Source organism: Grampus griseus (assembly GCF_964374135.1).
Source record: "Grampus griseus genome assembly, chromosome: 2".
Taxonomy (NCBI): Eukaryota; Metazoa; Chordata; class Mammalia; order Artiodactyla; family Delphinidae; genus Grampus; species Grampus griseus.
In genome coordinates, this window is record NC_139018.1 from 34,286,904 (window position 1) to 34,314,869 (window position 27,966).

General features: G+C 43.6%; 1 protein-coding gene across 2 annotated transcripts; it reads right to left on the minus strand.

Annotated features, from left to right (window-relative positions):
- Positions 1-179: 179 nt before the first annotated feature.
- Positions 180-27,393, minus strand: ARG2 (arginase 2). Of its 2 annotated transcripts, none has more exons than XM_082647560.1 (8): positions 27,181-27,393; positions 26,190-26,262; positions 7,756-7,933; positions 5,165-5,324; positions 4,205-4,299; positions 3,924-4,028; positions 2,819-2,952; positions 180-463 (listed from the first exon to the last, which is right to left on the minus strand). In XM_082647560.1, exons 1-8 carry the CDS (start codon positions 27,289-27,291, stop codon positions 258-260), a joined length of 1,062 nt encoding a protein of 353 aa, XP_082503686.1. In that variant the 5' UTR covers positions 27,292-27,393; the 3' UTR covers positions 180-257. The 2 variants fall into 2 exon arrangements, with proteins under 2 accessions (XP_082503686.1, XP_082503685.1); XM_082647559.1 differs by having other exon boundaries at positions 2,819-2,955; positions 27,181-27,391.
- Positions 27,394-27,966: the final 573 nt, after the last annotated feature.

The following is a 27,966-nucleotide window of genomic DNA, read 5'->3' on the forward strand; positions in this document are numbered from 1 at the left end:
TGCTGTTTATGAGTTCTTTAAGTTTACATAGTGCTCTAACATATTAATACCCTGTGAGCTTCAAAAAACCAAATACATTTACAGCAGTATTATCGGTCACCAAAATGAAGGGGAAGGAAACTTTACAATTGTGAGAATGCACAAATGTTCTCATTAAGGCAGTACTGACCCAGACGATCATTTAGTATCTGTCACCACAAATGCCTCCCAACTCTGGAATGCCCATTGCGACAGACACGTGTCGCACACAGTATTTCCTAAATTCTTACACGTTCTTCACTTTCCGATTCATCTGGTGAACTAGGAGTAGGAAGTTGGTCATAGACAATGTGCCCTCCCTCCCTTGTCTGCCCAAAACTTGAAGCAATCACATCCACTGCCAGGCTGGCTGTAGCCTTGGCCTCTTCCTCCGACGCAGCCAACCGAGGATTGACTTCCACAAGATCCAGTGCTGAGAGCAACCCTGAAAGAACAAAGTATGACCAAAAAAACTTGCTAGCTGCTACTTTCAGTGAGAGTCGTCCCACCTGGGTAGAACAAGCTAAGGTAAAAAACAAGTTATTTTCTACTATAAAATTATCCACCGTCAGGAAGCCCCTTATTCCTCATTCTCTTGGGCATGAATTTAAGTTAAAAACACTCATATACCAGAGTAGGATTGAAAGAAACCTTTAAGGTAATAAAATCAATTATCCCTGTTCAGTGAACGTAACAGGCATAGCTGACAGGCTTTCCGGTTCGCGTAGGAGCTGGGTTGGGGTGGGGGGTAGGGGGGTGGTAGCAAGAGTTTCCAACCTAGTCGGGAAAATGTGTCATTTCCAGTGTTTCTGGGCCCTCCTAGATGCCTGCCTGTAGTTGCATGAAGAGCAGATCTCTCACATCTCACTAGCCAGAGCACGGTTCCCACTTTTGAACTCTTTTGCTGCATCTGTATCTCTTAAGGCACCATGTGCCCTAAAGTATAGTTATTACTGCATATCTCACTCTCACCCCTGAGCTCTGAGGGCAGGTTCCACTTCGGACACAGTTTTTAGGTCTCCCATCAGACTAACCCAGCATCTTGCACTTGGTCAAGGGAAGACTTGGTCATACTTTAATTTGAACTCCAGTTACCTTCTGTGACAGTTTGGGAACTTGTGCCAAAGGGTTTGAGATGGGAAGATTAGACCAGAAAAGAATCTATCCAGACCTGCCCTCTACCACCACCCCAGTACATACGTACGTACGTACATACATATATATATACTTCTAGGTATATATAGTTGGTTATTCTGGATGAAGTTAATCTACCTCCTGCAAGAGTCATCTGAAGAAACTAGCACTGGAGAATATAAGTATCCGAATATTTAGGGCGGCCATAAAGCCTGGAAGCAGGGGTGAATATACCTATTGGTTTACCAATATTACATTATAGTACCGATACATGTTATGTTCAGTGCTGTTACGTCCGCTCAGTGTGCCGTCCCTTATTAGCAATGCAGAGTTCAGTGCGCTGTGCAAAACTACAATGAGCAGGTATGTTACTATAGCGTTTCCACCAATCCCTGCCTGCACGTTCATCTGTGTCTGACGGCTTGTGTGTCTGATTTCCACTGACTAAACGTGGACCTTTTCATAGCCCAGAAGTAAATCAAGAGGGCACAAGCTATTAAAAATATATATTACCCATGTTTCTAGACTGTTGCCACCTTGTAAATTAATTTAAGCAAACTGCTTTATCTATCTAGTTGACAGTGTCAGGACAGACAGCCTTTTAGAATAACATTGCAGCAGGGGAGGGAGGGACATGGCATGACCACTGCCCCATCTAAGTGCTAGAGGTTACCAGCCTGTGCTCTAAGTTGTGTTACTGGGAACCAGAATGGAGAATTGAACTTCCAGGTTCACTGGCCAAGGACAATTGACAACATCTACAGTTGTGGGTCTGAGAATAAGGCTATCTTGCCCCTGTCAGATCTGATAGACAAGCATTCTTCCCCTTTCTTTAGTGCCTAAGGCTCTGGTAGGCTCCAGAGCCAGGGAGACCATTTCTCAATTTCCGTATCTATCCCAACTAGTCAAGGGTTTTCTATGGTCCTGAACCTTTCAGTGTGAGGTCTCTATGCTATCTTGACCCTAATTTCACAAGGTAGTATTGAAGTACCATGTGGTAGTTGCTTAAATTTTGCAATGAGAGGTCATTTAAAGTAGCCTTAAAACCAAAAGCTTTCTGACAGAAATGGAAACTGTTTGCAAATGAGTATGAGTTGTAGGATAGTAGCCTCTTGTAGCTACTCTCGATGATCTTGCATTCAGTTTACTCATCTTCCTGTCAGCCATTCATCTTCCAGTATCCCCCTATTACAGGTCCTATCAAACAAGCCCTAGTATAAGACTTACATGAAAGGACCCAAGGTATTGTCCAGCTTTGAAACATCTTCAAGAGAAGCTTTGACTTGACATTCTTAACTCCCAGTGAACCAACCTCTTAGTGTCAGGCTTAAAATTATAGCTATTTGGCCTCGGCTTTCAATCTTAATCTGCCTTTATACAATTCAGATGCAAAGAACTGCATCAGTTTGGCAGTTTATTCTTGTATTTATTACACGTTTAAGTAGACAGACAATTTTTTATTCAGTGTTACCTTGGCATATTTTGTTATAAAGCCAGGTCCAAACATGCCTCTAAATGACTGTCCCTTATTAGCCTGACCACATGACTTATAGCTATAGACGTTTAAGCAAAAACAGTGTCGGCAGTGACGTAATAGTAGAAAAGATCCCCTGGCAGGCAAGAGGCTTAAGCATATTATGTAGTTAGCAGGTTGATCACTGCTTACCTGTATTGTGTACTTCCTCAGTAATATACATGCCTTCTCGATAGGTCAGTCCCCCTACAACAGGGGTTCCTGTGGCTGGAGCCAGCGTAGGGTCAAATGCATCAATATCGAAACTCAGATGGATTGGCCTTTGTCTTCTTGAAAGGAGTAGAATAAGAATAGTCATTTGGGCTGTACTTGGACATTCGTCCTTCCTACAGTTGCAACTCCTTGATTTTGTTGCTGTTAATCCTAGTACTTTGTTAATATAGCACATTTCCAGATTTCCTATTCTGGAAGCTGTTGAGTATGTTAGATGCCTATGCACCACTTCATAATTTTGCCCTTTGCTCTGTGTGCCTCAGACAGACTAACTCCAATTTGTATTTCTGATTTACCCTGGGCATCAGAGCTCTTACATTAAGAACTATCAACAGAGGGAATTCCTCACTTCCATAGGACATGGGCTCTGACAGATTGTAGTTTAAGTTGGATTGATCTAGGTTACAGTTGCAGTTGCTGTTATACTCTGAGAGAATAACAGCAGCTCTGAACTTAACTCTGAGTTTATGTTTGCAATCTTACCATCTCCTACTTCTAACTTGTTTAGCCCAGGTGTCCAGTGGCTGAAGCTAACATACAGCAAACACCTATACAGTAAATTATTTGCACTTCTTAACAGCTTAAGAAATGGCATACTACCAAGGTGACAGTTAATCACCCAGAAATGAAGACTCGGCACTGGGAAAATGTTCTTAACTAGCATTTGATTAGTATTCATCTCCCATCTTTCTACACTACCAAGATTTGCTTAATATAAAACTTTCAGATGAAGCAGTTGTGAGGCTGGGAAGAAGAGGACAGTTGAATGCTTCTCCTCTCAAAAGGTAAGCATTAAAAATGGAAAGAGAAATTCATAAGAGCTGTTTTCCCTCCCAACCCCAGAAGAAAAATATGACCTATATTTCATATTTTCCCTTTCTGAATTTTTTTTATGTACATGTTTTACTTTTATTTTAAAAGAAAGGTCATTATCCTCAAGAGACAGGCTAAAGTGTACTGCCCACTGAGAATCTGTCCTGTTCCCTTTGGGACCTAGAAGTAGATATCCATTGTAGTTACTTACTTGCCAATCAGCAGATCGAATGTCTGTTCCATGACCTTCTGGATACCAAGTCGATCTATGTCTCTCATGGAAAAGTACTGGATATCATAATTCTTTAAAATAAAACTGGTGACATATAAAGGAAGGAAGCCTTAGTTTAAAGAGCATTTTTAATCAAATGTGGGGGGGCGGGGGGTTGTCTTCATAGTGACTTACAACAGGTTAAGGCAAGAAACAACCCATCAAGTGGAACATTAGTGGCCAGGACAGGCCCAAAGCTCAACTCTAATGTATCAACTTACTGTTCAGGAGGATCCACATCTCTTAGTCCAATGTATACAATACTTGGAGAAGAGATACAAGGTTTGATCCAGGAAAATCCTGGGAGTTGTGGGACCTATGAAGGAGGAATGAACAGGATTCATCAAGGATTCTTGATCTCATCAAGATAGTCCCCGTGTGCTTCCCAGTGTGCTTTCTCCTCTTACCCACAGTATATGGGTAAAGCAGCAGACACACTTGATCTGGGAAGGAACTGATAGAAGTGGAAGTGATTCAGAAGGGCAGCTGAAGAACACAGCTGAAGAATAAAATACCTACTCCTAAGGTGGCCTTGGTTTCTCATTAACTTACCTAAATAGCAGGAATACCGCCGATTAGGCCTTTCCATCTCTTTGCACACTACTGAATTGTTTACAGATTGGTTCTTGAGATGGCAACTGGGTTATGTTTCAAGTCCCCAACAACCAAAACGTGAATTCTGCCTAGTGAATAACCTTTGTACTGTCCTGGTTTAACTTGGTCCCTCACTGAGGGGAGGGATACACAGATTCTAGTCTATGCATAGCATGGTCTCCCATGTCTTCTGAACAGCCTGGGAAAAGATTACCTAGACGTAATCATGGTTTTACTTGTCTTCTAGACCAGTGGGTCTGAGAATGAGGCCTAGGAGGTTCTTACCAAGAAGTCTTCCGGCTGTAAGTGTATCAGACCACTAGAGTTACTACCCACTCACCACATTCCTTTATTATGAGATTATGATCCCCCCTAAGAGCAGGGACCATGTCCTAGTCATCTTTATGCCTCCAGCATCTAGACTGTCTGGTCCAAAATAATGTTTGATGAACAAATGAAGGAGTGGTAAGCATTACTACAGCCACCATAAACCCATCCTTCACAGAAATGTTACTGAACTAGACTCTCAAAGTCCCAGGATAACCCTTGCAAGCTGTTCAACGTTCTCTTCATTTCAGCCCACTAACCTTGTCCTGTAGTTCTTTGAGGAGAAATGAAACTGGCTGTCCGTGGAGATTTCCAGATGAAGTGGTGAGGGGTGTATTGATGTCAGCATGGGCATCAACCCAGATCACACAAAGGTCTGGGGAGTGCCGGGCGTGCCCACTAATGGTACCGATTGCCAGGCTGCAAAGAACAAACAGTAATATTAAAGGCCTTCCGCTTGGCAAGCATCACTAACAAATATCTTCAGCCAGCACAGCTCACACTTTGTCCTCAGGGCAAAGTCAAGGCCCTACATTGAGGCTGGATTTGGATGAGATAGAGTCCCTGGGACTGTGTTCCCAAAGATGAGACTTGAGAGAGAGAGAGAGAGACAGGGAGAAATGGAAGGCTCTAAAGATTCAAAGCTGACAGCTGGTTATCCTTGTAGTGTGACAGGTGTCATTGCTGCCCCCAAATCCCTTTAATTGGATCCATTAGCCTTGGCCCAGAAAAGGACCCAAAATATTTGTTCAACAGATGAAATCCTGTTAAATGCTATGGGCTGTATGTAACAACTCACTAATACTACTTAATACCTTTTGAGAGACCAGGGAGATCTAATTACTTTTAAAGAATCAGTTATATTAACTTGTTAAGGATAAAAATTAGTATTACAGCTGTTTAGAAAGATTATGTGGTATTTCCTAAAACAAGAAGTCAAAGTTTTTAAAGACATCAAAGTTAACAGGGCAACCCAATTAAAGACCTCATTAGATGACTGAATAAAGTAGAAGTTTATTTCCATGTTATCTTATATACATTAGCATGGCATGCAAATATCATTAAGTGTTTCTGGTTTTTGCTTTGTCCTTGATCTCCGCTTGCATTAGCCAACTGTCCTTGTCTGACCTGTAGGAATATAGCTTTTGAAATTGTGCTTGGAAAGCTGCCCAAGCTTCCTAGGAAGCAAAGAATTTGACATAGATGAGAAATGCAGGTTAAGCATCTTAGGAACTAACTACAGTCATCTTTCTTGATCAGTACAGCCTGAGGTAGCATTTTAAGCTCCATGTCCCACATAGGACCTTTTCGAGAGATAGCATGGTCTGGCGCTAAAAGCACTGGATTAAGTCCGAATATTGGGGGTCTTTCTAGGAAGAAATGTGTGAAATAGGGCAAGACTATCTATCTAGACTGCAGTTTCCCTTTCTAGAAGATAGGGATAATAATCTTAGCCTGTTTAAGTCAGAGTTGGTTTGACGATTAAAGCAGTAGTGAATGTTGTACTATTAAAGGGAGCTGAGTGACCTAAAAATGCCTCTTCCTTTAAAATATTCAACAGCTGTTCAGGTTATTCACACATCCCTTCCTTTCTAGAATCTTCCAGACAGCCTAGGTTTTAGCACTGAACAGGAAACAGGGAGCAGTGATAGAGCTGCAATCTAGACAGAAACAAAAGGAAAAGCAAGGATTATGATAATTACAGTAATAAGCAGTCCCCAAATAGTATGCTGACCAGAAGAGAGCCAATGAATGAACTTTGAGCACTGAGCTAAGAGACAAGAGATCCACCCTTGGGTTATTTAATCAGTTTCAGTAGAGAACCTGTGACTGACTTATTCTACTTAAAATTTTATTCTTGATGAGGAATCTTCCTGCATTTGCAGTTCCATTAAGTGATCTGAGAAGCTCTCTGAGTACCTCAGGGGAAGTTGCTAGATTAGATCTCAAAAGAAAATTAAATTGCCCATAGAGGTCACAATGGACTTGAATCCCAGCTCTGCTACTTCCTGGCCCTAAGACCTTGGGTAAGTTATCTAACCTCTGTCCCTCAGTGTACCCAGCAGTGAATTAGATAAAATTGTATCTGCCTCATTGCATTATTTTGAGGATTAACTGAGAATATGTATGAAGTGCTTGATATTCCTAGTGTTTCAATGCCATTTTTCTTTCTACCAAAAAAATCTTCATAACTTAGCTCAAATCACACTTAGCTGTGAAATCTGACTACTCTAGCCTAGACTGATCTCTTCCTTCTGAGATGTAGGATTCAATATTTTTTTCATTCCATGTGTATTTATTTCATTTAATCCTAATAGATCACAAGTTTCCCATAATCCTTAGCACTGCTTGAGAACTCATCAGAACAGTGCTCGATAGATAAAGTGCATGCTGATTTCACTGAGAGGAAGGATCTAATGTATTAGCCACCTAGGGAGGCTAATACAATACTGTGCAGGGTAGAGAATGTATTCACATGCCAAGTGGGGCATTTCTAACAAACCTATTAGCAGAAATGCTTTAAAAAAAAAAAGCCCCAATTCAGCCTATCAATAGATCCCTCCAATTCTCCTAAATAACCAAAATGAAAGTCATGAGACAGTTTTAAGAAAGCTTTCCAAGAAATAAGCATGAAACATACTGTCTAAAAACTTTGCTTAGTTTAACTCTGAACTTATACTACGTGATATTTTCTCCAGTGGTTCATGATCTTAGACATGAAAATACTATGCACGTTATACCCTAAAAATTCGAAAGGGTATTTTACTCTAAATGAGGAAAGTGAGACAAAGAAGCTAATTGATGGGCTGATGGAATCCAGCCCCTCCACCACCCCTGGCTCCCAGCTTACCTGTGGTCTCCTCCCACGGTGACACAGCTGTAGCCACCTGACACTGCTCTACTAACCACCTCTGCTAGTTCCTGGTTGGCAAGGCCCACTGAGCGAGGATTCACTATCAAGTTATTATAGAGATCATCTTTGGGAACTGGGGTAAAACTCAAGTCTCCGAAGTCTTTAAGGTGGCAGCCTAGAAACAGGGATGACAAGATTAATTATAATATATGTTATTACAGCTCTTACTGGCCTGGGCCACAAATAATAACTGTGACAAAGTACACATCATACTTATTGCCATGGTAACTCAAAACGTCACATGACAGTGGCAGGATCCTCCCAGTCCTCCCAGCAATCCTGTGGGGTAGATCCTGTTAGGAACACCATTTTGCAGATAAAGAAGCTGGGTTTTAGAAAGTAAAGCCCAGAAATGTTCACTAACTTAACCTAACAATCACAAAACTGGTAGCGATTTGTAAGACCTCAGATATCCCTGAGTTACAGAGTGAAAATAAAATACCGAGAGGAACTGGCAGGATTTTAAGAAACTTAAGTATTGTTAATTTAGGACAAAGAAACATACTTAGGAATTTTCACATTACAAACTTTTTTTTTTAAATAAAAGGCCAGGGCTTCCCTGGTGGCGCAGTGGTTGAGGGTCCGCCTGCCGATGCAGGGGACACAGGTTCGTGCCCCGGTCCAGGAGGATCCCACATGCCGCGGAGCGGCTGGGCCCGTGAGCCATGGCCGCTGAGCCTGCGCGTCCGGAGCCTGTGCTCCGCGACGGGAGAGGCCACAACAGTGAGAGGCCCGCGTACCGCAAAACAAAACCAAAAACAAAAAAAAAAATAAAAGGCCAATCTGAGGACCTAAATATTTCTTAATTTTAGGATGCTTTAACAGTTATTACTTACAAGATCCCAAACACTGTTCCAACTGCTCAACAGAAATTCTTAAGACTCACAACAATCCTATTAGGCAGCTACAGTATGCCATTCTGTAGCTGAGGGAACTGAAGCAAGGTCCCAAGGTCACACAGTTGCTAGGTGCCAGAATCAGGATCCAAATTCAGGCTGTCTGCCACAAAGTGTGTATTCTTGACTCTGCAGTTTGTATCTCAACGATTCTCTCTTGATTCTGACAGTTTTAAGAACTAAAGAGTCCTCTCCAAGGTACTTCCCTGGTGGTCCAGTGGGTAAGACTCCGCACTCCCAATGCAGAGGGCCCGGGTTCGATCCCTGGTGGGGGAACTAGATTCTGCATGCATGCCGCAAATAAGGAGTCCATGTGCCACAGCAATAATCCCGCGTGCTGCAACTAAGACCTGGTGCAGCCTAAATAAATAAAATTAAAAAAAAAAAAAAAAAAAGAGTCCTCTCCAAGGAGCCAACAAGGTGGCAAAAGTGGAGCAGAAGCAGCAGTGGACCTTCTGCAAGTTCATCCACTTTGGTGAGCACCTAGACCAGGCACTGGACCTGTTGACACAGTGACACAGCTGCACAGTGCCCTGCGGCTGTGGCAGAAGCACCTGGGCAGGGCCAGCCTGGGGGCACGGCCCACAGAGAAGCTGTAGGTGCTGAAGATCATCCTGCCCAGATGGTGGGCGTGCAAGACCTTCACCCAGGTGGAAACCAAGCCCAAGATTATTGGCCACTACCTGGGCGAGTTCTCTATCACCTACAAGCCTGTGAAGCACAGAGCCACCCACTCCTCCTGCTTCATCCTCCTTGAGTAGCCTGTTCGGCCAGTAAAGGCACAGACTTCTCTTTGAAACAAACAAACAGAATGAACTAGTGGTATATTCTGACAGTAAGCTGTAATATTTTCCCACCCGGGGTTCACATATTCCAGCAAATTATGACATTAGTCACTACATGTTAATCTTTAGTGTAAGTACCAGTCTTTCAATCTTAACCACTTATATCAATAAATTGGTTGGATTTAGGGTGAGGACTAAGTAATCCAACACTACCAAAGGATTTGCGCAAACAGAACGTTAGCATGGATTGTATTCTTACGGGCCTGTTTCTCAAACTACAATCCAGGTATGTTGAGGGGAGGGGCAAGTGGTCACAGTATAGACATCTGAATGTTTGCAGAGACTTGTATTAAGACTAGCACAGACCAATCTTGAATATAAATTGTACAGTTTGAGCTTTACCTCTTGAACCCAAACTCAATCCAAAGCCAAACTTATGAGAGAATGTAGAGATTTGAGAAGCAATGGCCTGGAACATAAACCCAACCGAGGGATCACCACCAAGACCTGGACGACTAAATAAGAAGGAAAGGTGCTGAAGGTAGAAGAATATGAAAACAGGCCAAAGACATTGAGAACCAAGAGAAAAAATAAATAAAACATCTATAAAAATCTTCTTAAAATCTTTTAAAAAGAAAAAAGCCACGAGTAACATCACAATGTATTTTACTAAATCTCGAAATATGGAAGGACATTTTAGATTTAAGAAAAATGAAGCTTTAACTTTCAAGTCAATACCAGGTCTTGCCATTGTTGCGACACAGTCTTGAGCTGGACAGATTTGAATGGCAGTGCCTGTACTTGATGTCTTAACTTCCATATCCATGTTTATCTCAGCATCTCTAGGTGCAAGATGCCATGGCTTGACTGGCGTTTTATATTAGGTGTATAATTAGAAAAGGTTTATAATCTAATTGAATAATAATGTTAATATTAAATTTTGAAGACTAACTCATTTAATCCTTCCATGACCAATAAGAAATACATGCGAATTAAAGTGATCATCCTGGTGGTTAAGTGGTAGAACTTGGGGAACACTAAGTCCAGTCATGGAATCTAGGATGTAGACTTAGATAAGTATGACAGAAAACAGTACAAACTGGGCTATTATTTACTTATCAGAATAAAGCTGCAGAAAGCTTAAAAAGGGAACTTAAGAGAATTTGATAGTCTTACAGCAACACTCGCCATGGAAGAGAGACTGAATTTCATAAAGGTATTTTGGTCATTAAACATATAACTGTGGAGTGAATCACCAGCTTAATTCACAGCCTGGTTGGTGGGTTCCAACTCCTTGCTCACCAAACAGCCTTCTGCTTATTCACTTAGTTTCTCAGTTGCCCTCATACCAGCAAGAGAGCTTCCTGACAGTGGATGCCAGAAGGTCTCTTGCTCACTGAAACTACGCACGGGCATTTGGGCTTATACATCATGGTTAGCACGAGTCTCTGGGTCTGAAAGCCTGATAAACTCTGCACACTTCAAGACTTCTGTTCCTGGACCCACAGAGCTGAGGGCCAGACCCCCTGAAGGGATCAATACCTTGAGAGGCCCTGAGTGGCCCACCTTATATGACTCCCAACTCTGCTCTTGATTTCCGCATTAAATTCCTGGTAAGGACTAGGGACAATGAGTGAGTGCTAAAGGAGTGAAAGGAGGTTATAGGGAACATGAATTATGACCCGTAGGCCAGTGTTTGAGGAGTAGAGAGGCTGATGGGAGGTTAATTTTTTGTTAAGGATGAACTGAGTAATGATAAAGCAATTACCTTAGCAGAGTACAATGGCAAGTTCTTCTAGTTCAAAAGGTAAATGGTCTCACTAATTTTAAAGAATCTTGGAATAATAGTGAAAAAAGCAAATATTATAACATGGAATATCTATCATACTGGAGAGAGCTGTCCCTTTCTCAAACTTTTTGTGCTCAGGTCAACTCATCTGCAAGTCTAAATCAGATGAGACATAATATTTCATTGCTGCTCTTTCCTCTTTTAGAAGGCATTGTAGGATGAAATAAACCTGAAACTTCCAAGGAAGCTCTCATATCAAACACATTTGGAACCGACTGGAAAGGGCTCTCATTTTTCATTTGCAGTGGGAAAAAGTCAAGCTCTGTATACACTGGTACCACCTCACTGCTTCTCTCCCCAGTGCTGGTAATAAAAATACACTGACTACTACTCTGATCTTTTAGGCCCGGTTGTTACTTTTGGCCTTGATAAACCTCTCAGGTTCCACTGGAGTGGAACAAGAACACAAGTGCATCCACAGAATGATGCAACCGGAAGAAATCCAAACAGCCCTATCTGACGTTAGCAGTGTCTGTGGACAGCACTTCTGTTTCAGGGCCCTCATCACCAGTGAATCCTTGAAAGAAGTCAGTGACAGGAAAGAAGGAAAAGGAACAAAACTGTCTTTCTCCACACACCACACAGTGCTAGCTGGATGCTTTACAATAGCTACTAATCCTTACTTCCTCTGCTGGTATGATTATCCACATACTTTGGAGGAAGAAACAGCAAAGTTAAATAGCTCCAACTGTTTAGAGCAAGCCTGAATCCTCCTTTGGTTAGAGACTCACGAAAGAATGAGTGAGCAGGCATTTTGATAGCATAAGGGTAGCGCATTCTCTCTGCTGCTCTGACTTCCACTTACAGGTAGCTCCAGCTGCTCCCAAGCCTCCCAGCAAGTCAAGAGAGGTGGGTTTTGAGGTGGGCTGACACACGGGCGTGTCTGCCAAGCCACAGGTAGCTCACTGGCAGAATATTAGACTTGGAGAAAATCTAAGAGTCTATTAGTGTACAGTTTTTCGAACTGTCCTTGAATAGGATGAATGTTTATGATTTGTCAGGAATAACAAGTCAGTGAAACATGCAGAAAAACAAAGACTCTGAGTTCTCATTTGGTGCTGAGAGAACACTGGTGGCTATTAAAGTTATAGACTCAAATATTGTACACAGCAGATTTCATCCCACAGAAAGGGAGTTCCCAGTATTTTAAAGGATGGCATCTGCTAACTCTTAGAACCTCAAAGTTGTACCTGGAAGACCAGCCTACTGAAAACAGTTGCAGTGTTACTGTAAACTAGGAAAGGAATGCCAGTTAATTCAGGTCATTTGAAGTAGGCAGAATTTCTCTTATCCCTAAAATGTGATTTGGGTAATAACCTTTGAAGAGACTGTTATATAAGGTAAACTCATTTGGCTACCACCAATAAAATGCAGGGGTCTGAATTCTGTTTAGTGCATTTAACTCCCAGAGGCTGTACAACCTCAAGAACCATGTGTCCTGGGGTATCTAAGAATCAGCTCTTTGCTTCCTTAGACCCAGCCTCCAAAATAAGTTTGGTGCTTTAGGGAAAGAAATCATATCACACAAGTATACCTATTTGTTCTAGTTCACTTCTTCAAAGCCCCTCATAAGACTGCTCCAACCAACCCTCTCGACACTCGCTTCCTCCCCACTCTGTTCTCCTGTTCAACAGGAGGTGTTCTCAGAGGCAGTGAAGACCATGGATGAGGAAGACCAAGGACAGTGGCACTAGGGGCTCAAGGATGGAAGGTGACCCCGGGCATCCAGGCCAGTCACTTCAGACATGGCCATCTAACATCTGTCGGAGTTTACCTCAAGATCAGCTGATACAGATGTGATGTTAATAGATGCCTTTGCGTGAATGTGATCCTTGAGTAAAAAATCCCAATACAAAACAAACCCAAAAGTTTGGCTCAAGACATGTAACTGAGATGACTTGCAACACCAGTTATGTTTCCTGCTAATTGGTTCTCCAGCCACATCTTAACTTGTCGAAGAAGAACAGTGTACCACTTGCTGAGGATGGGCTTAGTAATGTATGCCCCTCTGGACCCAACCCATGTCAACCCTCCAAGCACCTCCAAGAACATGGTGAGCCAACTCAGGCTTTCTTGGGCAGACTGTTAGCTGACGGCACCCTGACAGCCTGGTTCCAGCACAAGCAGGGGCAGAGGTAAGAGGAGGGTTCCTCTGGCTTCACGGGTCACTGCGACAGAACCACTTTCCCTCGTGCAGAACAAGACTGTTAAGCTTCTCTGAGAAAAAAAATCTGTTGTTAACATGCTGACAGAACTTCAAGCTACTCCAGTATCTAACCACGGGAAGAGACAGCAACAATCCCTGGGGCTAAAGTACTGCTTTTTAGAATATGGGATCTTTCTTCTTTAAATTCTTGATGCTCCAACTTGTTCCAGAAAGGATTTAAAGGGCTAGTGACTACAGCTCTGCCAGTTAACCAGTCCACATGTGTAGCTCCCTGCCCCATACCTGGGCTAGCATCCTGGTGAGTTTCACAAGGGACCTCAACAAACCAGACAGACCACATTCCACGCTACTCCAGGCTGAAAGCAGAGCGCACAGGAGATGAGGTGGCCACAGTGGGTCAAGTGGCCACAACAGACACGAAGGAAAGAATCCTGTCCTTTGGCCCCTAACTTCCCAGAAGAGTCAAGATCACCAATGAAGTTCAGTCTCGAAGTTTGTCCCACCTCACACAGCCGTTAACAAGGATTGAAATGAGATAACAAGGAAAAGCCTACACATGCTAGGGGTTACATTATTAGTTCAACTAGATGAGGCATCTTTGTGGTTTTTCTCCCCACCCTACCCTTTTCTTTGCAATAGATGGTGTAATCTAAGACTTCCCAAAACTTGTTTGCAATACGACTATGTCATTTGGATAAGAACAAGAGTTTTTGGTGAGAAGTAGCAAACGTACACAGGCCCACTGATTTCTCATCGAAAGAGCTCCTAAGGAGCCCAGCTGTCACACACAGTTCAAATTTTCTACCTTCCCTGTAAAAAAATATAAAGGCATGGCCAATTTCACTGGAACACCAGTTCTCTGAAAGCCCTAACCACAATGCCACACCCTGCTGTGACTCAGTTCTCAGGTCACACAGGAAGGTATTTTCTACTTCTTTTCCTATTCTGTGGTTCTGGCTTCCTGGGGTAGAGGAGGGGGCCAAAAAGATGCTTTCTTCTCTTCAGATACTAGCATTACCACACCTATTATAGGAATACACCCTCATTATTAAGAGAGCTTGGGGGACTTCCCTGGTGGCGCAGTGGTTAAGAACCTGCCTGCCAATGCAGGGGACACGGGTTCGAGCCCTGGTCCAGGAAGATCCCACATGCCACGGAGCAACTAAGCCCGTGCACCACAAGTACTGAGCCTGCGCTCTAGAGCCCGTGAGCCACAACTACTGAGCCCACATGCCACAACTACTGAAGCCCGCGAGCCTAGAGCCTGTGCTCCGCAACAAGAGAAGCCCCCGCACCACAACGAAGAGTAGCCCCCGCTCACTTCAGCTAGAGAAAGCCCACGCACAGCAACGAAGACCCAATGTAGCCAAAAATATAAATAAATAAATAAACTTATTTTTAAAAAAAGAGAGAGCTTGGTCATTAATAGGGACAAGTAAGTTTATTCAAGGATTAAATTATTTAAACCAACCACAGTAATCCCCTTAGGTTCTAGGCCTCTGAATGTGCTATTTTGGATATTAAAGGAGTAACGCCACTCCTTTCTAAAGCAACTAGAGGCTTGAAGCAGTCATCATTAGCTACTTAGGTCCTGGAATAAGTATGTTTCAAAAAAGGAGGCAAAAACTAGCCATTGCCACTTACCAACATTTAGCTTGACTAAATTCATCAACTGGTAGCCCAATACCTTGTAAGAGTTTAAAATTTGATATATGACAGTTATTCAATTTAAACATTTTTAAAATCTGGGAAACCAGGGGGCTTCTGAGGAACAAACCATTTTGAGAGTAAGGAAATAGTGATCCGGGAAAATCCCACGGATCACGATGTGAATGAAGTTCCAGGAGAAAGCCTGGATGCTTTGCCCCATTTCATCCTTCAACAAAAGCTAACTGTGTGCTGACTGTGCACCTGGTTGCAGCCTTCAGGAAGCTCACAGCCTCGTCAGAAGACAGGCAGGGAAAGCATAGGCCAGTGCAAACTGCGAAGATGCAACTGTGCACAGGGTGTGATGGGAACGGGAAGGTGCTGACTCAGACCCAGGATGAGCCAAGGGGACTTCTCAGAAGCATCAGTACCTGAATCCTGAAGGTTTTAGCCAGGAATGAAAGGGGAAAGCCTTGCCAAGCAGAAGCACATAATACCTTCAGCCCTACAGAACAATGCCCAGGGTCCATCCGGTAGGACTGCAGAGAGATGAGGAAGGAGGAAGGGGCAGGGCCCAGGTCCTAAATGCAGCAGGGAGCTACTAAGGTTCAAGTCAGGAGGTAACAAATCAAATCTGCACTATCCTGCGTGCCACAACTACTGAGCCAGCGTGCTGCAACTACTGAAGCCCGCGCACCTAGAACCCATGCTCCGAAACAAGAACCCACTGCAATAAGTAGCCTGCGCACCACAACGAAGAGAAGACCCCACTCGCCGCAAGTAGAGAAAAGCCCGTGCGAAGAAATGAAGACCCAACACAGCCAAAAAAAAAAAAAAAAATCTGAAAAAAAAAAAAAAGAATCTGCACTGTTAATCTAGTGATCTGGTGGCCTCTGGAAAATGGCCTGGCCTGCAGAAGAGCAGCTCCCAGAGGGGCTGTAAAGACAAGACAGACAGAACTGACAAGATTCCAGCAATACTTAGAGGGGTGTGGAGGAGAGAGAAAATGTTTGCCCTCCAGCTTTCTGGCTCTGCTACCATCAGAGATGAGAAACCACAGGAGAAGGGAGTGGAGATGATGGTAAGTTCAGTTTTGGATACTCTGATATTGGGGCGTTAGAGACTATCCTGTTGATAATATGTCGAAACAAGTTAATGGCTCAGATCTAGGCAGTGTTCAATGGCTGATGACATCACTTCTGATGGAAGTGTACACCACCACCTATGAAGCAGAACTGCCAGAAAAAAAAAACTGGACCTGAATCTGACCAAGGATCTAGATCCAATAACCAGTAGAAAGGAAATACAGGGGACAAAGAATATGTCACAGGATGCCACAGGGATGTGATCTGCAAAATACAAGCTGAGAGATTCTACAGACAAATGACCTAGTTTCCGCTACAGATCAACTGCAAGGAAGAAGGAAGAAAACAGGAAGGACTTATAAAGGACTTACGAGATAACACTACAGACCTTATTTCGATCCAAACTCAAAAATAAAAATAAACACAAAAAGTGTAAAAAAATAAACACAAAAAGTGTAAATCAGTCGGGCAATGTGAACATTAACTGGTGTAAGGGCAGATACAAGTTGAAAATAGACTTAATTATCTCTGTTGAAAATAAGGGTAAAAACTTCTCTCCTCCCTTGTGTTTCAGAATTTCTTTCTCTGTCCTTTTCACATGTACGTAATCTTTATAATGACTAAATAGGCCTCACAACCCAGGAATGTTTCCTCAAGGACTTGGGAACCACTTTTTGAAATACAAACATCTAGGTCCCCAACCTCCCAGTTCTATGGGTATGAGTGGTTGGCCCCTTGCTTCAATTTGCCAAAAAACTACCTCCCCGCTTTAAGATAGGAGAAGTTTGTTTCCCCTCCAGATAAAGCCAGTCAGCTAACCGGTAATCACTCCAATTTCCATGATAAAGTTAGGATGAGCTACATGTGACAAAAGGTCAACTATCAAAGTCCTCTAACTGGAGGACTAGTTATTAATCTTGAAAACATGGATTGCGTTGCACCTGCTTGGCTATAGAAAAGAGTAAGATTTGTCTTTGCAGTCTTTTATCAGATCACCCAATTTAATGCTTATTCAATAATAAACTGTTTTTCCTTCTCTACCACCTTTGTGGATAGGTTCTCAGATGGGAGATTTTTTTAAAATTATATTTCCCAATACTGGTATTTGATATTAATTTATTTTAGGTGTGATAATGGTATTGTAGTTAAGTTTTAAAGCATTCTCGTATTTTGAAGACATATAATGAAATATCTGCAGATGAAACAAAATGATGTCTGTGATTTGCTTCAAAAGGTATGGAGGTGGGGTGAGAAACCTTGCCAGGTATAGATAATTGATGCTAGGTGATAGCTATCAAGTTCATTATGTTACCATCTCTACTTTTCTTATGTTTGAACACTCCTGTAATAAAAAGTTAAGAAGATACATGGAAGCCAGCTGGTATACAGGTTTGGAGCTGGGAGGGAGGGGGAATAAGTGCTGGAGATAAAGCTCTGGAGGCATCAGCACACAGGTCACAGGAAGGCCGTGGAAATGGACAAATGGCCAACTGAGGCAGCATAAAGTAGAGGGTCAAGGACAGAACCCTGAGGAATACTAAAATGTAAGGGGTAGGCAGCAGAGGGTCTAGCAAAGGAACCCGAAGAGTTAAAATCAGAAGAGAGTGGTGGCAGTTTCAATAAGATAAGATGGTTAATAGTGTCGAAAGTGAATGTTGCAGGGTCCACCATATTAAAAAGTAGGAGGTCAGAGACCTCAGCAAAACCAGTTTCATTGCAGTGATGGCCCAGGACCCCTGATTATAGCAAGTTGACCTGTGAAAAGGCAGTGGGGAAGCCAGTTATTTTGTTTCTGAAGAGAAACAAAATAACTGGACAAGAGCTAGAAGGCTACATACGGCAGAGGGGGATGGGAGGTGGGCAAGATTTGCACTTACTTACTGAAGGGACAGGTTAGTAGAGAGACGCTGAGAAACAAGGGGAGAGAAGGGCTCAGTGCTGGAACAAGAACCCTCGGGAGCCAGGAAGGGATGGGATCTAGAGCACAGGGAGATGGTGTGGCTGACAGCCACTTGTCCGATATCTGCTCTTCCCTTCCTCCACAGAGGATTTTAGCTGGGGCACGACCCCTTAGAAGAGACTAAATTCACCATCTTCCCTTCCAACTAGCTGTGGCCATGTGACCCACAGAAGCCAAAAGGATAAGCAGAGGTATCCTGCAGCAGTGTCCTGGGAACTTTCCTTAAGGGAAAGCACAAGTTCTCCCTTAGCCCGCTTGTCGGTTTATTTTCCCATCCTGCTGCCAGAAATGAGGCCACAGCCATCTGGGGCCATTAGATAGAGGCCTTGCTGGTAGTGCAGCAAGATAAGAATCTAGGAACTGAACTTCAATGAACTGAGCCTCCAAACCAGTTCTGGACTTCTCTCTAGACTATTTCCTAGAGAGTGAACTATTTTTCTTAAACCGCTTATCTGGGGCTCTTATCACGTGCAATTGTACCTACCTAATACAGGAAGGACTGGATACCTCATCCTCTGAGGACAGTGTAATAGTATCTTTGTCGATACAACTCATTGGGGGATGATGGGGAGAAGAGCTAGAAGTTAGGGAGTTCATACCTGAGTTGGAAAAACAGAATGATTATGGGTACAGATTTGAAATAGCCATCATGAGAAACAGGATTTTTGGAAGAAGTTGGAGACCGTACCTTTATGATGGTGCCACTCAGTTTCTTCAACCATGGTAAGAGCTGAGAAGGCAGCTGACTGCACCAATTGAGGGGCTAGATTGTATATGGTAAGAAATGAGGTTCTCAACTACTTCTACTGCTGACTGTATGAACTTCAGGCCATACTTTACTTTTTTCCATTCTCAGCTTTTATAGAACAATGTGCTAAATAACAAGCTGAAAAAAATTTTCAAGCCTACAGCATTATGTCCCTAAGAAGTTACAACCTCAAGTGAACTTCCTTGTTCTTAGAATATTCTATTCTAACTTATTTTTAAGTGTTTCCTTTTTAATTTTAAATTGTGGTAAAATACACATAAAAATAACCATCTTAACCATGAGGTGGTATTAAGTACATTCACATTGTTGCATAACCATCACCACCATCCATCTCCAGAACACTTTCTTGCAAAACTGAAATTCTCTACCCGTTAAACCATCTCTCTCCATTCCTCTTCCCCCAGTCCCTGAACCACCATTCTACTTTGTCCCTATGAATTTGACTAATCTAGGTACCTCATAAGTGGAATCATACAGTATGTCTTTTTGCAACTGGCTTATATCCCTTAACATAATGTTCTCAAGGGTCACAATGTTACAGCATATGTCATTTTCCTTTTTAAGGCTGATATTCTATTGTATGTTTGTACCACATTTTGCTTATCCATTCATCCATCAGTGGACGCTTGGGTTGCTTACACCTTTTGGCTATTGTGAATAATGCTGCTGTGAATATGGGTGTACAGATATCTCTTCGAAACCCTATTTTTCAATTCTTTTGGATATACGCCCAGAGTAGAATTTGTAGATCATCTACTAACTATTTTTAACTTTGAGAAAACTCCACACTGTTTTCCACAGTACCTGTATGATTTTATGTTCCCACCAACAGTGCACAAGGGTTCCAATATCTCCATATCCTCACCAACACTTGTTATTTTGGGGTTTTATTCATGCTAGCCATCCTAATGGGTATCATAATTTGCTCTTAAGATTAAGAATCACATAATAGGGACTTCCCTGGTGGTGCAGTGGATAAGACTCCACGCTCCCAATGCAGGGGGCCAGGGTTCAATCCCTGGTCAGGGAACTAGGTCCCGCATGCATGCCACAACTAAGAGTTTGCATGCCACAACTAAGGAGCCGGTGAGCCCCAACTAAGGAGCGCTTGAGCCGCAACTTAGGAGCCCACCTGCTGCAACTAAGACCCGGTGCAACCAAATAAATAAGCAAATATTTAAAAAATAATAATAAAATGCATGGATAATCCCAAACTTTGTTTAAAAAAAAATCAGATAATAGCAAGAACCTAGCATAGTGCCTAGAACATAGTAAATGTTAGATATCAAACAACTTTGAAATATAAGATGTAAGTTAAATTCTTTGCTGCCTTCTTCTAAGCAGGAGAGATATGGTTACATTGAAATTTGCCAAATCCCAAAAACATCTATAATAGATTTACCTATATTGAGGTTCATCAGTGATGTATGCTTTTGCCAAGGCATTAGCAAATTACTAATTCCAGAAAAGCTTTATCACACTCCGGAAAGAAACCAGTGCCCATTAGCGGTCACTCCCCATTCCCTCTCCCCCCAGCCCCTGGGAACCACTGATCACTTTCTATATGGATTTGCCTTTTCTGGACATTTCATATAAATGGATTCATACAATATGTGGTCTTCTGCCTTCTTTCACTCAGTATAATGCTTTCAAAGTTTATCCATTTTGTAGCATGAACTAGCAATTTATTCCTTTTTATGGCTCAATACTCCATTTTATGAATATCACATTTTTCTTAAATCTCCCGTAAAAACCCAGATTTCTGGCTTTTCTTGAAAAACTGGAGATAAGAGTGTAGAAAGGCCCTTCCCTTCCCACATGACAACCACTGGCAAGACCTCAGGAACAGCTTTTCGTTCCCTGAACATTCCAGGCACTTTTCTATCTCAGGGTCTTTGCACTTTACTTACCCTCTTCCTGAAATGCTTTTCTCCCAAATATGCACATGGTTCCTTTCCTTACCTCCCAAGGGTGTGCTCACATGACCCCTTCCTCAGTGAGGCCTCCTACCTACATCTGCAATGCTTACCCTATCCCTCCATCCCTTGCTTTCATTTATTCTATAGCGTTCATTACATCTGACATACTGTATGTTTTACTTATATCTGCTTCCAACCACCCCTCATTAGAATGAGAATTCCATAACAGGTATTTCTGTTTTGTTCACTATTATATTCCTAGTACCTAAAGCTTAGTAGTGCTCAAATTTTTTGAATATATACAAACAACGAACTTGTTATAGTTTTTAGTGACTGAAAGCTGCTAAGAAAAAATCTGAAAATGTTTAAACAGCTTTAATGCATACTTTATATTGACACTTTAAGTGCAATGAGTTTTGGCAGTTATATGTAGTCCTGTAACCTCCACCATGCTTAAGATATAGAACATTGAAAGTGAAATTAAGTCACAGTAACACTTTAAGGTAGGTCTGTTTACTATAGTCAGGCATGCCTAGAACTTGAAGATGTTTTAAATTAAAGCTTTAGGCTTGGGACTGCCCTGGCGATCCAGTGGTTAAGACTCCGCGCTTCCAATGTAGGGGGCGCGAGTTTGATCCCTGGTCAGTGAACAAAGATCCCACGTGCCATGTGGTGCGGCCAAAAAATTTTAAAAAAAAGGTTTTAGGCTGTTATTTCAGAATTTGTATTAAGGAACATGATAGTTCAAAAATCAGAACACCAAGAGAACAAGGAGTTGCTAAAATCCAAAGGGACTAAAACATACTCCTAGATTAAAGACCAAAGAAAGCATAACCTAATGAGCTGTGTTAACATACAAGAAGATTGTGTCAGTACTAGGGGAAAAAAGCCAACAAAAGAATAAGAATTTATTATCAAGGGCCTGGAGAGAGAGGGCTTTTCATATTCAATCCACATGGTAATTTCTCACTGGAATTTGTAAACTGATTTATCGGTCAGGAAGTTTAAGCTGCAAGCAACAGAAACCTTTCTAGCTAATTTAAAGAAAAGCAGTTTTTTCAATTTGGGTAACTCCCAGAATCATCTTAAGAGGACCAAAATGTGGTTTAAAGGTCACATTGCCAGGAATAATGGCCCCAAAAGTCACACTGCAGATTGCTCCAGTGAAGATACCACTGCTGCTGTCACCTCCACTACTAGGAAAAGGAGTACTGCAGCTTGCATGGCTGACCCCACTGACACTGGACAGAAGCTACTGCTGGAACTGCCGCCACAACTGCCCATCACAGAATGAATTCTTTATTTCCCCTTCTTCCAAAATGTCAAGACAAGGTTTAGGGTGGGTGTTTCTGTTGGTGGAGCCTAGGTCAAGAGCCCACAACCCCAGTTACAACACAAATGAGGTGGAATGTGGATGGAGAGAAGTCTAAAGAGGTAAAAGAGGGTCAAATTGTAGAGGATCTGTCTTACTGGTTGTCAAGCATGGAACACATACCACCAGTGGTTGAGGGTCAAATACCAAAATGTAAAACTACTAAAATGAAAATTTATTAGAAAAATGCATCTAGCACAAGCCTGAGATTTCATTGTTTACTGTAGGGGCAGGCTACATTTTAAAAGTATAAAGCTTTAAAGCCAATTTAGAGAACAACACCAAAATAAATAATATGGCAAGTCAGCAAAGATGGTATATGAATGACAAGACTGAGAAGCATGGCTGCCTGTAAAAAGCCATGGAAAGACTAAGCAAAGGAGAAAAATAGTCTTAAAAAGATCAGTCTGGTGGCGGTAAAGAATGAACTGAGGTAGGCAAAATGGGACAAGAGTCATTATTGGAAAATTAGATCTGTGTGTGAGAAGGACAGAACTAGAGCAGGGCCATTAAGGGAAAGGACTCTAATCATTTAGGAGGAGGAAAAGAAGTCAACAAGACTTTGTGATCAGAAGTAAGGAACAAAAGGGACGACAAAAGAATTCTGATGGTCTTGGAGTTTGACTTGAGTAACTAGATAACGAGTGATAGTGTGAAACAGATAATGGGAAGACAGCAAGACAAGCAGATTTGACGGAGAAGATAATGAATTTTGTTTCGAACCTGTAGAGTTTGAGACATCTGTGACAGTGAGATGAGGCTACTTAGAACAAAGCTGGTGGAACACTGGGGACATGAGCATTTGAGGGCTGGAAAGAAGAGGAGGATCCCCAAAAGGAGTCCAGGAAGGACCAGGCAAGGGAGAGGAGGCTCAGGAGAGAGTAGTGTCCTGACTAACGGAATATTTCAGGAATAAAGTGGTCAGTTGTGCAGTAGAGAGGTCCAGCAAAACAGAGGCTGACCAATCAGTGAGCTTGATCAGAGTAGTTTCAGTGTGATGGTAGGATGGGAGCCAGGCTGAAAAGCATCACTATCATAAAACTAAATCTGTGACGGCTGCTGTTCTCTACCAAACACCGAAAGCACATCCAGACCCCTGCACTCACATATCAATCTGTTCCAAATGAACAGCTCTCATGCCTTTATGTTTAAACTATCTCAGGCTTTCTGTTGGTTCTTGCTGAAGCAGCTCAGATTCTTGGGTCTCAACCAGAGTTGCCTGCTCTGCTCTCTCATGGAGCACCAAATGGAGCAGAAGAATAAATGTCCCTAGCCTAGTTGAGGGGAGCCAGAATAGCTCCCATATGTCTTCCTGAACTCCAGGACCCTTGGCTGGTCACGGGAATACAGTTCATTTAGGCCGTCACCGCTTCAGTACCACAGCTGGGTCAAATTACCATAATTACAATGACAGACACGACAAACTGTTTATATTACCCACAGAACACTCATCCTACTTGTGAAGAAAAAAGGGCAAATTGGGCTTCCCTGATGGCGCAGTGGTTGAGAGTCCGCCTGTCAATGCAGCGGATACAGGTTCATGCCCCGGTCCGGGAAGACCCCACATGCCGCGGAGCGGCTGGGCCCGTGAGCCATGGCCGCTGAGCCTGTGCGTCCGGAGCTTGTGCTCCGCAACGGGAGAGTCCACAGCAGTGAGAGACTCGCGTACCGGAAAAAAAAAAAAAAAAAAAGGCAAATTACCGTGGCTATAAGAGCTAACCAGAATCATGAGCAGAGGCACTGCACCTAAGCCTTGCCAGAGCAATTACTTCTTCATTTTTCTCAGGCTCTCTTTGTATACTAAAGTAAGTGGTTACCTGAGAGAGGAACCATTGAGTGTCCTTACTAAGCCCAGGGTGGGGAAAAAAAAAAACCCAGACAAAGGCAAATATATTCATTCAAGAGAACAGGAAGTATAACTGATGCCATGGCAACACCAGCAGCCTGTGACATCAGAGCAGAAGGCAAGGAACAAAGGGATTTATGAGCTACCTTTCCATGGGTCTTCTCTCCCTTGAAATTTGACCCATGCCACTTATGCTGTTTCAGAATAGAGCAACTGAAACTTCTCTTGGTATTTTTCTCCAACGTATGTCTGGAGATTAGCCGAAACCACATGCTGGAAACCTGCTGAGTGCCACAATCTTATTAACATGCAATGAGATTCTGTTTCAGACTGCTGGTGATACCGGACTGCCAATCGGCTACAGGGTAAGGATATAAATTGTAAAACGAAAACTATTTGAAAAAAATTAAAGGGGAGACCAAATAAACTGAAGCTTCATCATCACTTTAGGTTGGAGATTTACACAGGAAGTATTTGAGGGAGTGGAATTTTAGGGAGAATGGCTTCCCCAGGTTGGAGTGGAAAAATACCAGGAGCTGTGGCAGGAAAGGAGGTGTACAAAGCATGAGTAACAGAAGCTGCTTATAAATGTTCCCTTCCCCCTCATTCAGCAGCCTCGGCTGGATACTATTAATGTCCCCTGTGTAAGAGGCTACAATTGAATCTAGTCAGAAGTCTCTTCAGACAGAATAGAACAATGAGCAGGCAATTTGAGCAAAGCCAGGCTCAGTTTATCAGATGAGCTGCAGGATTACCAGGTATTAAAAAATAGTGATTAGCAGAAATTGCTTTCCCTCAGTGTAAAATTATGCTTTTAAAAACAATGTGTACAGCTGATTTAAAGGGACAGTATCTTCATTTATAAGCGGGGGGAGGGGGGACAACTTCCTCCCATTAGGTGACCTGCGACACATTAAGTGTAAATCTTATCTCTCATCTTTGGTGGTAAACTTGGAGAATTATTAAAGTGATTAATTATTCCTTCTTCAGTAGGGTCTCTTTATTATTTAACAGAAAAGGTTTGAGTATCCAAATCAAGACACCACATCCATATGTAACCAGAGGTGTACGGAAGACACACGGTGACTTCATTATTCCTGTTTTAGAGGGAGATAACCCATCCCTGGAATGGGCTCAATGATCAGCAGAGGAGGTTTCAAAGCAAGCACGGGTAGGGGATTTGTAGTTCACCTAGATTCTGTATTAGTATCTCCAGGACCTATAGTTCCCTACTGCCATGCCTTTTGCACTTTATAGCTCCAGAAGAGATATATGAATGGCCCTAATAAAATAGAGGAAATGGACTTGAACAGCAGCTAGGAACATTTGGATTAGATATAAGAACCTTCCTACCATAAGGGTGTTGGAATTTGGTACCCTGTTACTAAAAAGGTTTTCCTTTACTATATAAATGGCATTTATCTCTGGGTTGGATTTACCTCTGGTTCTGTACGTTTAGAGTACTGTCCAGATTACAAGACTGCAACGTTACTTTTGATTACCTGGGGTGCCTGTGAAAATGCACGTGTCTGGGTCCTACGTCAGAGCCAATAAACCAGACTCATCCGCTGAGAAGCCTAGCAGTCTCTCTTTCTCACAAGTAAACCAAGTGATTTTCATAATCAGGGAAGTTTGGAGAAAACGGACCTAAGGCTCTGCTTACAGTAATAGAAAGTTCTTAAACCTAAGGAGGAAATGAATGACTTGAAGAGAGGAAGCTGGTTAGACGGATGAATCATAAGCACCTCTGACTGAGTTAGGAAAGCTGGAATTTTGGGGAAAGGTTGACTGCACAGTGGGAGTGAGAGCCAGCATGCTCAGCACTTCGCAGTCACTAGCAGCTTGTTCCAGGCCCTGCCTCACTCCGCCTCCTTGCCTTCCACACAGGCTGTTTATTGCAAGAAGACTTTGCCTGGAGACTCCTCCATAGATCTTAAGCTGCATGTGGAATCCAAGGGAGGATGGGAAATGCTTTCCAGATACACAGCTGACGCTGTGCAGTTCCTGGACATGAGGGAATAAGACTCTGAACTGGCGTGTTACCAGCCCTCAGACTTCTAAAATCCAGCCACTTACCCAAATCGGAGAGCCTTTTCATCAAACCAGCTTCTCTTACAGCAGTGGGACCATATTCCACTCCTTTTCTTTTCTGTAAGATAAATTACACAGATATGAGGGAAGATGACTAGAAAATAAGACCACTTTAGCTCACAAAAATACAGAAGTCTGCAATGCTATACTTAGTTCCCAGCAGATCCCTCTGAAAACCTGTGACAGCATCAGCCCTTCCTTTTATTCTTTTCACCTGAGGTCTGGTCATTTCAAACACTTGCAGGGAAGGAGGAGAAACAACAATCACTGGATTCAGATCAACCTTCCAAGCCCCTCGTTGTGGGAAGGGCAAGTGGAGGCAAGATAGAGGAAGGGGCTGAGCCAAGCCAGAATCTGGCTGTTGGGTGTAAGTGTCGCAGGCCAGGGCCGAGCCCCGGCTTCTCCACCAGTGACCTCTCCACGACTGCAGGTTTCTTTCATTGAAGAGAGAACACAACAGCCCCTTCCGTCTTCCTGCCGCTAGAGAGGCAAGCACCAATTTCCTTTCCAGTTAATTCTCTTTCTGAGAATGGACCCTGGAGCCTTAAATCCTCGGTCCCTCTCTTTAACCTCTCCTCCCTCAATCTTCCACCGGGGATTCTGGTCGGTTTCTCCTCTTCCAGCCCCTCCATGAAATCCTCTCCCTCCTTTCCTCTCCTCCACCACCCCAAGCGGAACCCACCACTTTCTCGCTCCTCGGGGGTAAGGCCGAAGAAACCCACCAGCCCGCTGCCCCCTGCCCACGTGGCAAACCGGGTGCCCTCATCCCCTCCCTCCTTCTACCGAGGAAAATCCCACGTGCTCCCCCGGTGCCCAATCACGGGAATCCATCTCCTCGTCCCCTCTTCGTTTCTCCCCATCCTCTCCTCGCCTCCCCGTTCTTCCCACCGGTCCCGATTTCTCCAGGCTTGGGTGAGGGGGTTGGGGGGTGAGGGGGCGGGAATCCTGCACCAAGGTGCCAGGTCCCAGTTCTCACCTGTCCCCGTGAAAATGGGGCTCCAATGACAGCCACGGAGTGGACGGACTTCTTCGGGACTGAGAGCGCTTGCGTACGGAGAAGAAGCGAGAGGCTGCACCTCAGGGACATGATAGGCAGCGCAGGACGTAGACGAGCGAGAGGCTGCTACGTGCGGCTCGCCGCCTGGGGTGAGCACCGCAGCCTGCAGTGGTTACCTACCGGCGCGCGAGCCGCGCCCCGCCGCGCCGCCCCATGACGTCACCGCCGCCTCGCCCCGCCCAGGCCCCGCCGCCTCGCCCCCAACCAGCCCCCGGCACACCTTCCGGCAAGCCCCGCCCACTGCTGCTCAGTGCCCCGAACGCCCTCGCTGATGTCACTCGGCTCTGGTCCAGGCTCTCCGGCCAAGGACAAGCCCCTGCCGCTGACGCCACAGGGCCAAGATCGGGGCCCGGCCAATAAGAGTGCGGTCACGGACAGGTGTGTCCCTGGGCGGGAAGCGGTCGGCTCCTGCAAAATTCGCGAACTCAGCGGAACAAGCGAACGCACACGTAGGCTAGCGGATGGTGGCTGTCTTCACACAGAGGCACGCCGGGCAGATGCCTATTTTACGGAACCGTTGGCTGGGCTGGGCTTGGCCCAACCCCACGTGAGTGCCTTGCGGAGACCAAGCTGGCGTCCCTTGGCTCCGTTTCGTATCAGAGCTCAAAGTCCAGGAAACGTACTTATCCCACCTTTGGGCGTCGAAGGCTAGGAGATCAAACTTAGATTAGAGCTCTCCCAGCCGGGCGTGTTAATAGTAACCCA

Coding starts and splice junctions, on each gene's coding strand:
- ARG2 (XM_082647559.1), bottom strand. CDS start 27,291: ATGTCCCTGAGGTGCAGCCTCTCGCTTCTTCTCCGTACGCAAGCGCTC. Junction 26,263..27,180: donor CCCCATTTTCACGGGGACAG/GTGAGAACTGGG, acceptor TTTATCTTACAG/AAAAGAAAAGGAGTGGAATA. Junction 7,934..26,189: donor GAAAAGGCTCTCCGATTTGG/GTAAGTGGCTGG, acceptor CCCTGTTTCTAG/GCTGCCACCTTAAAGACTTC.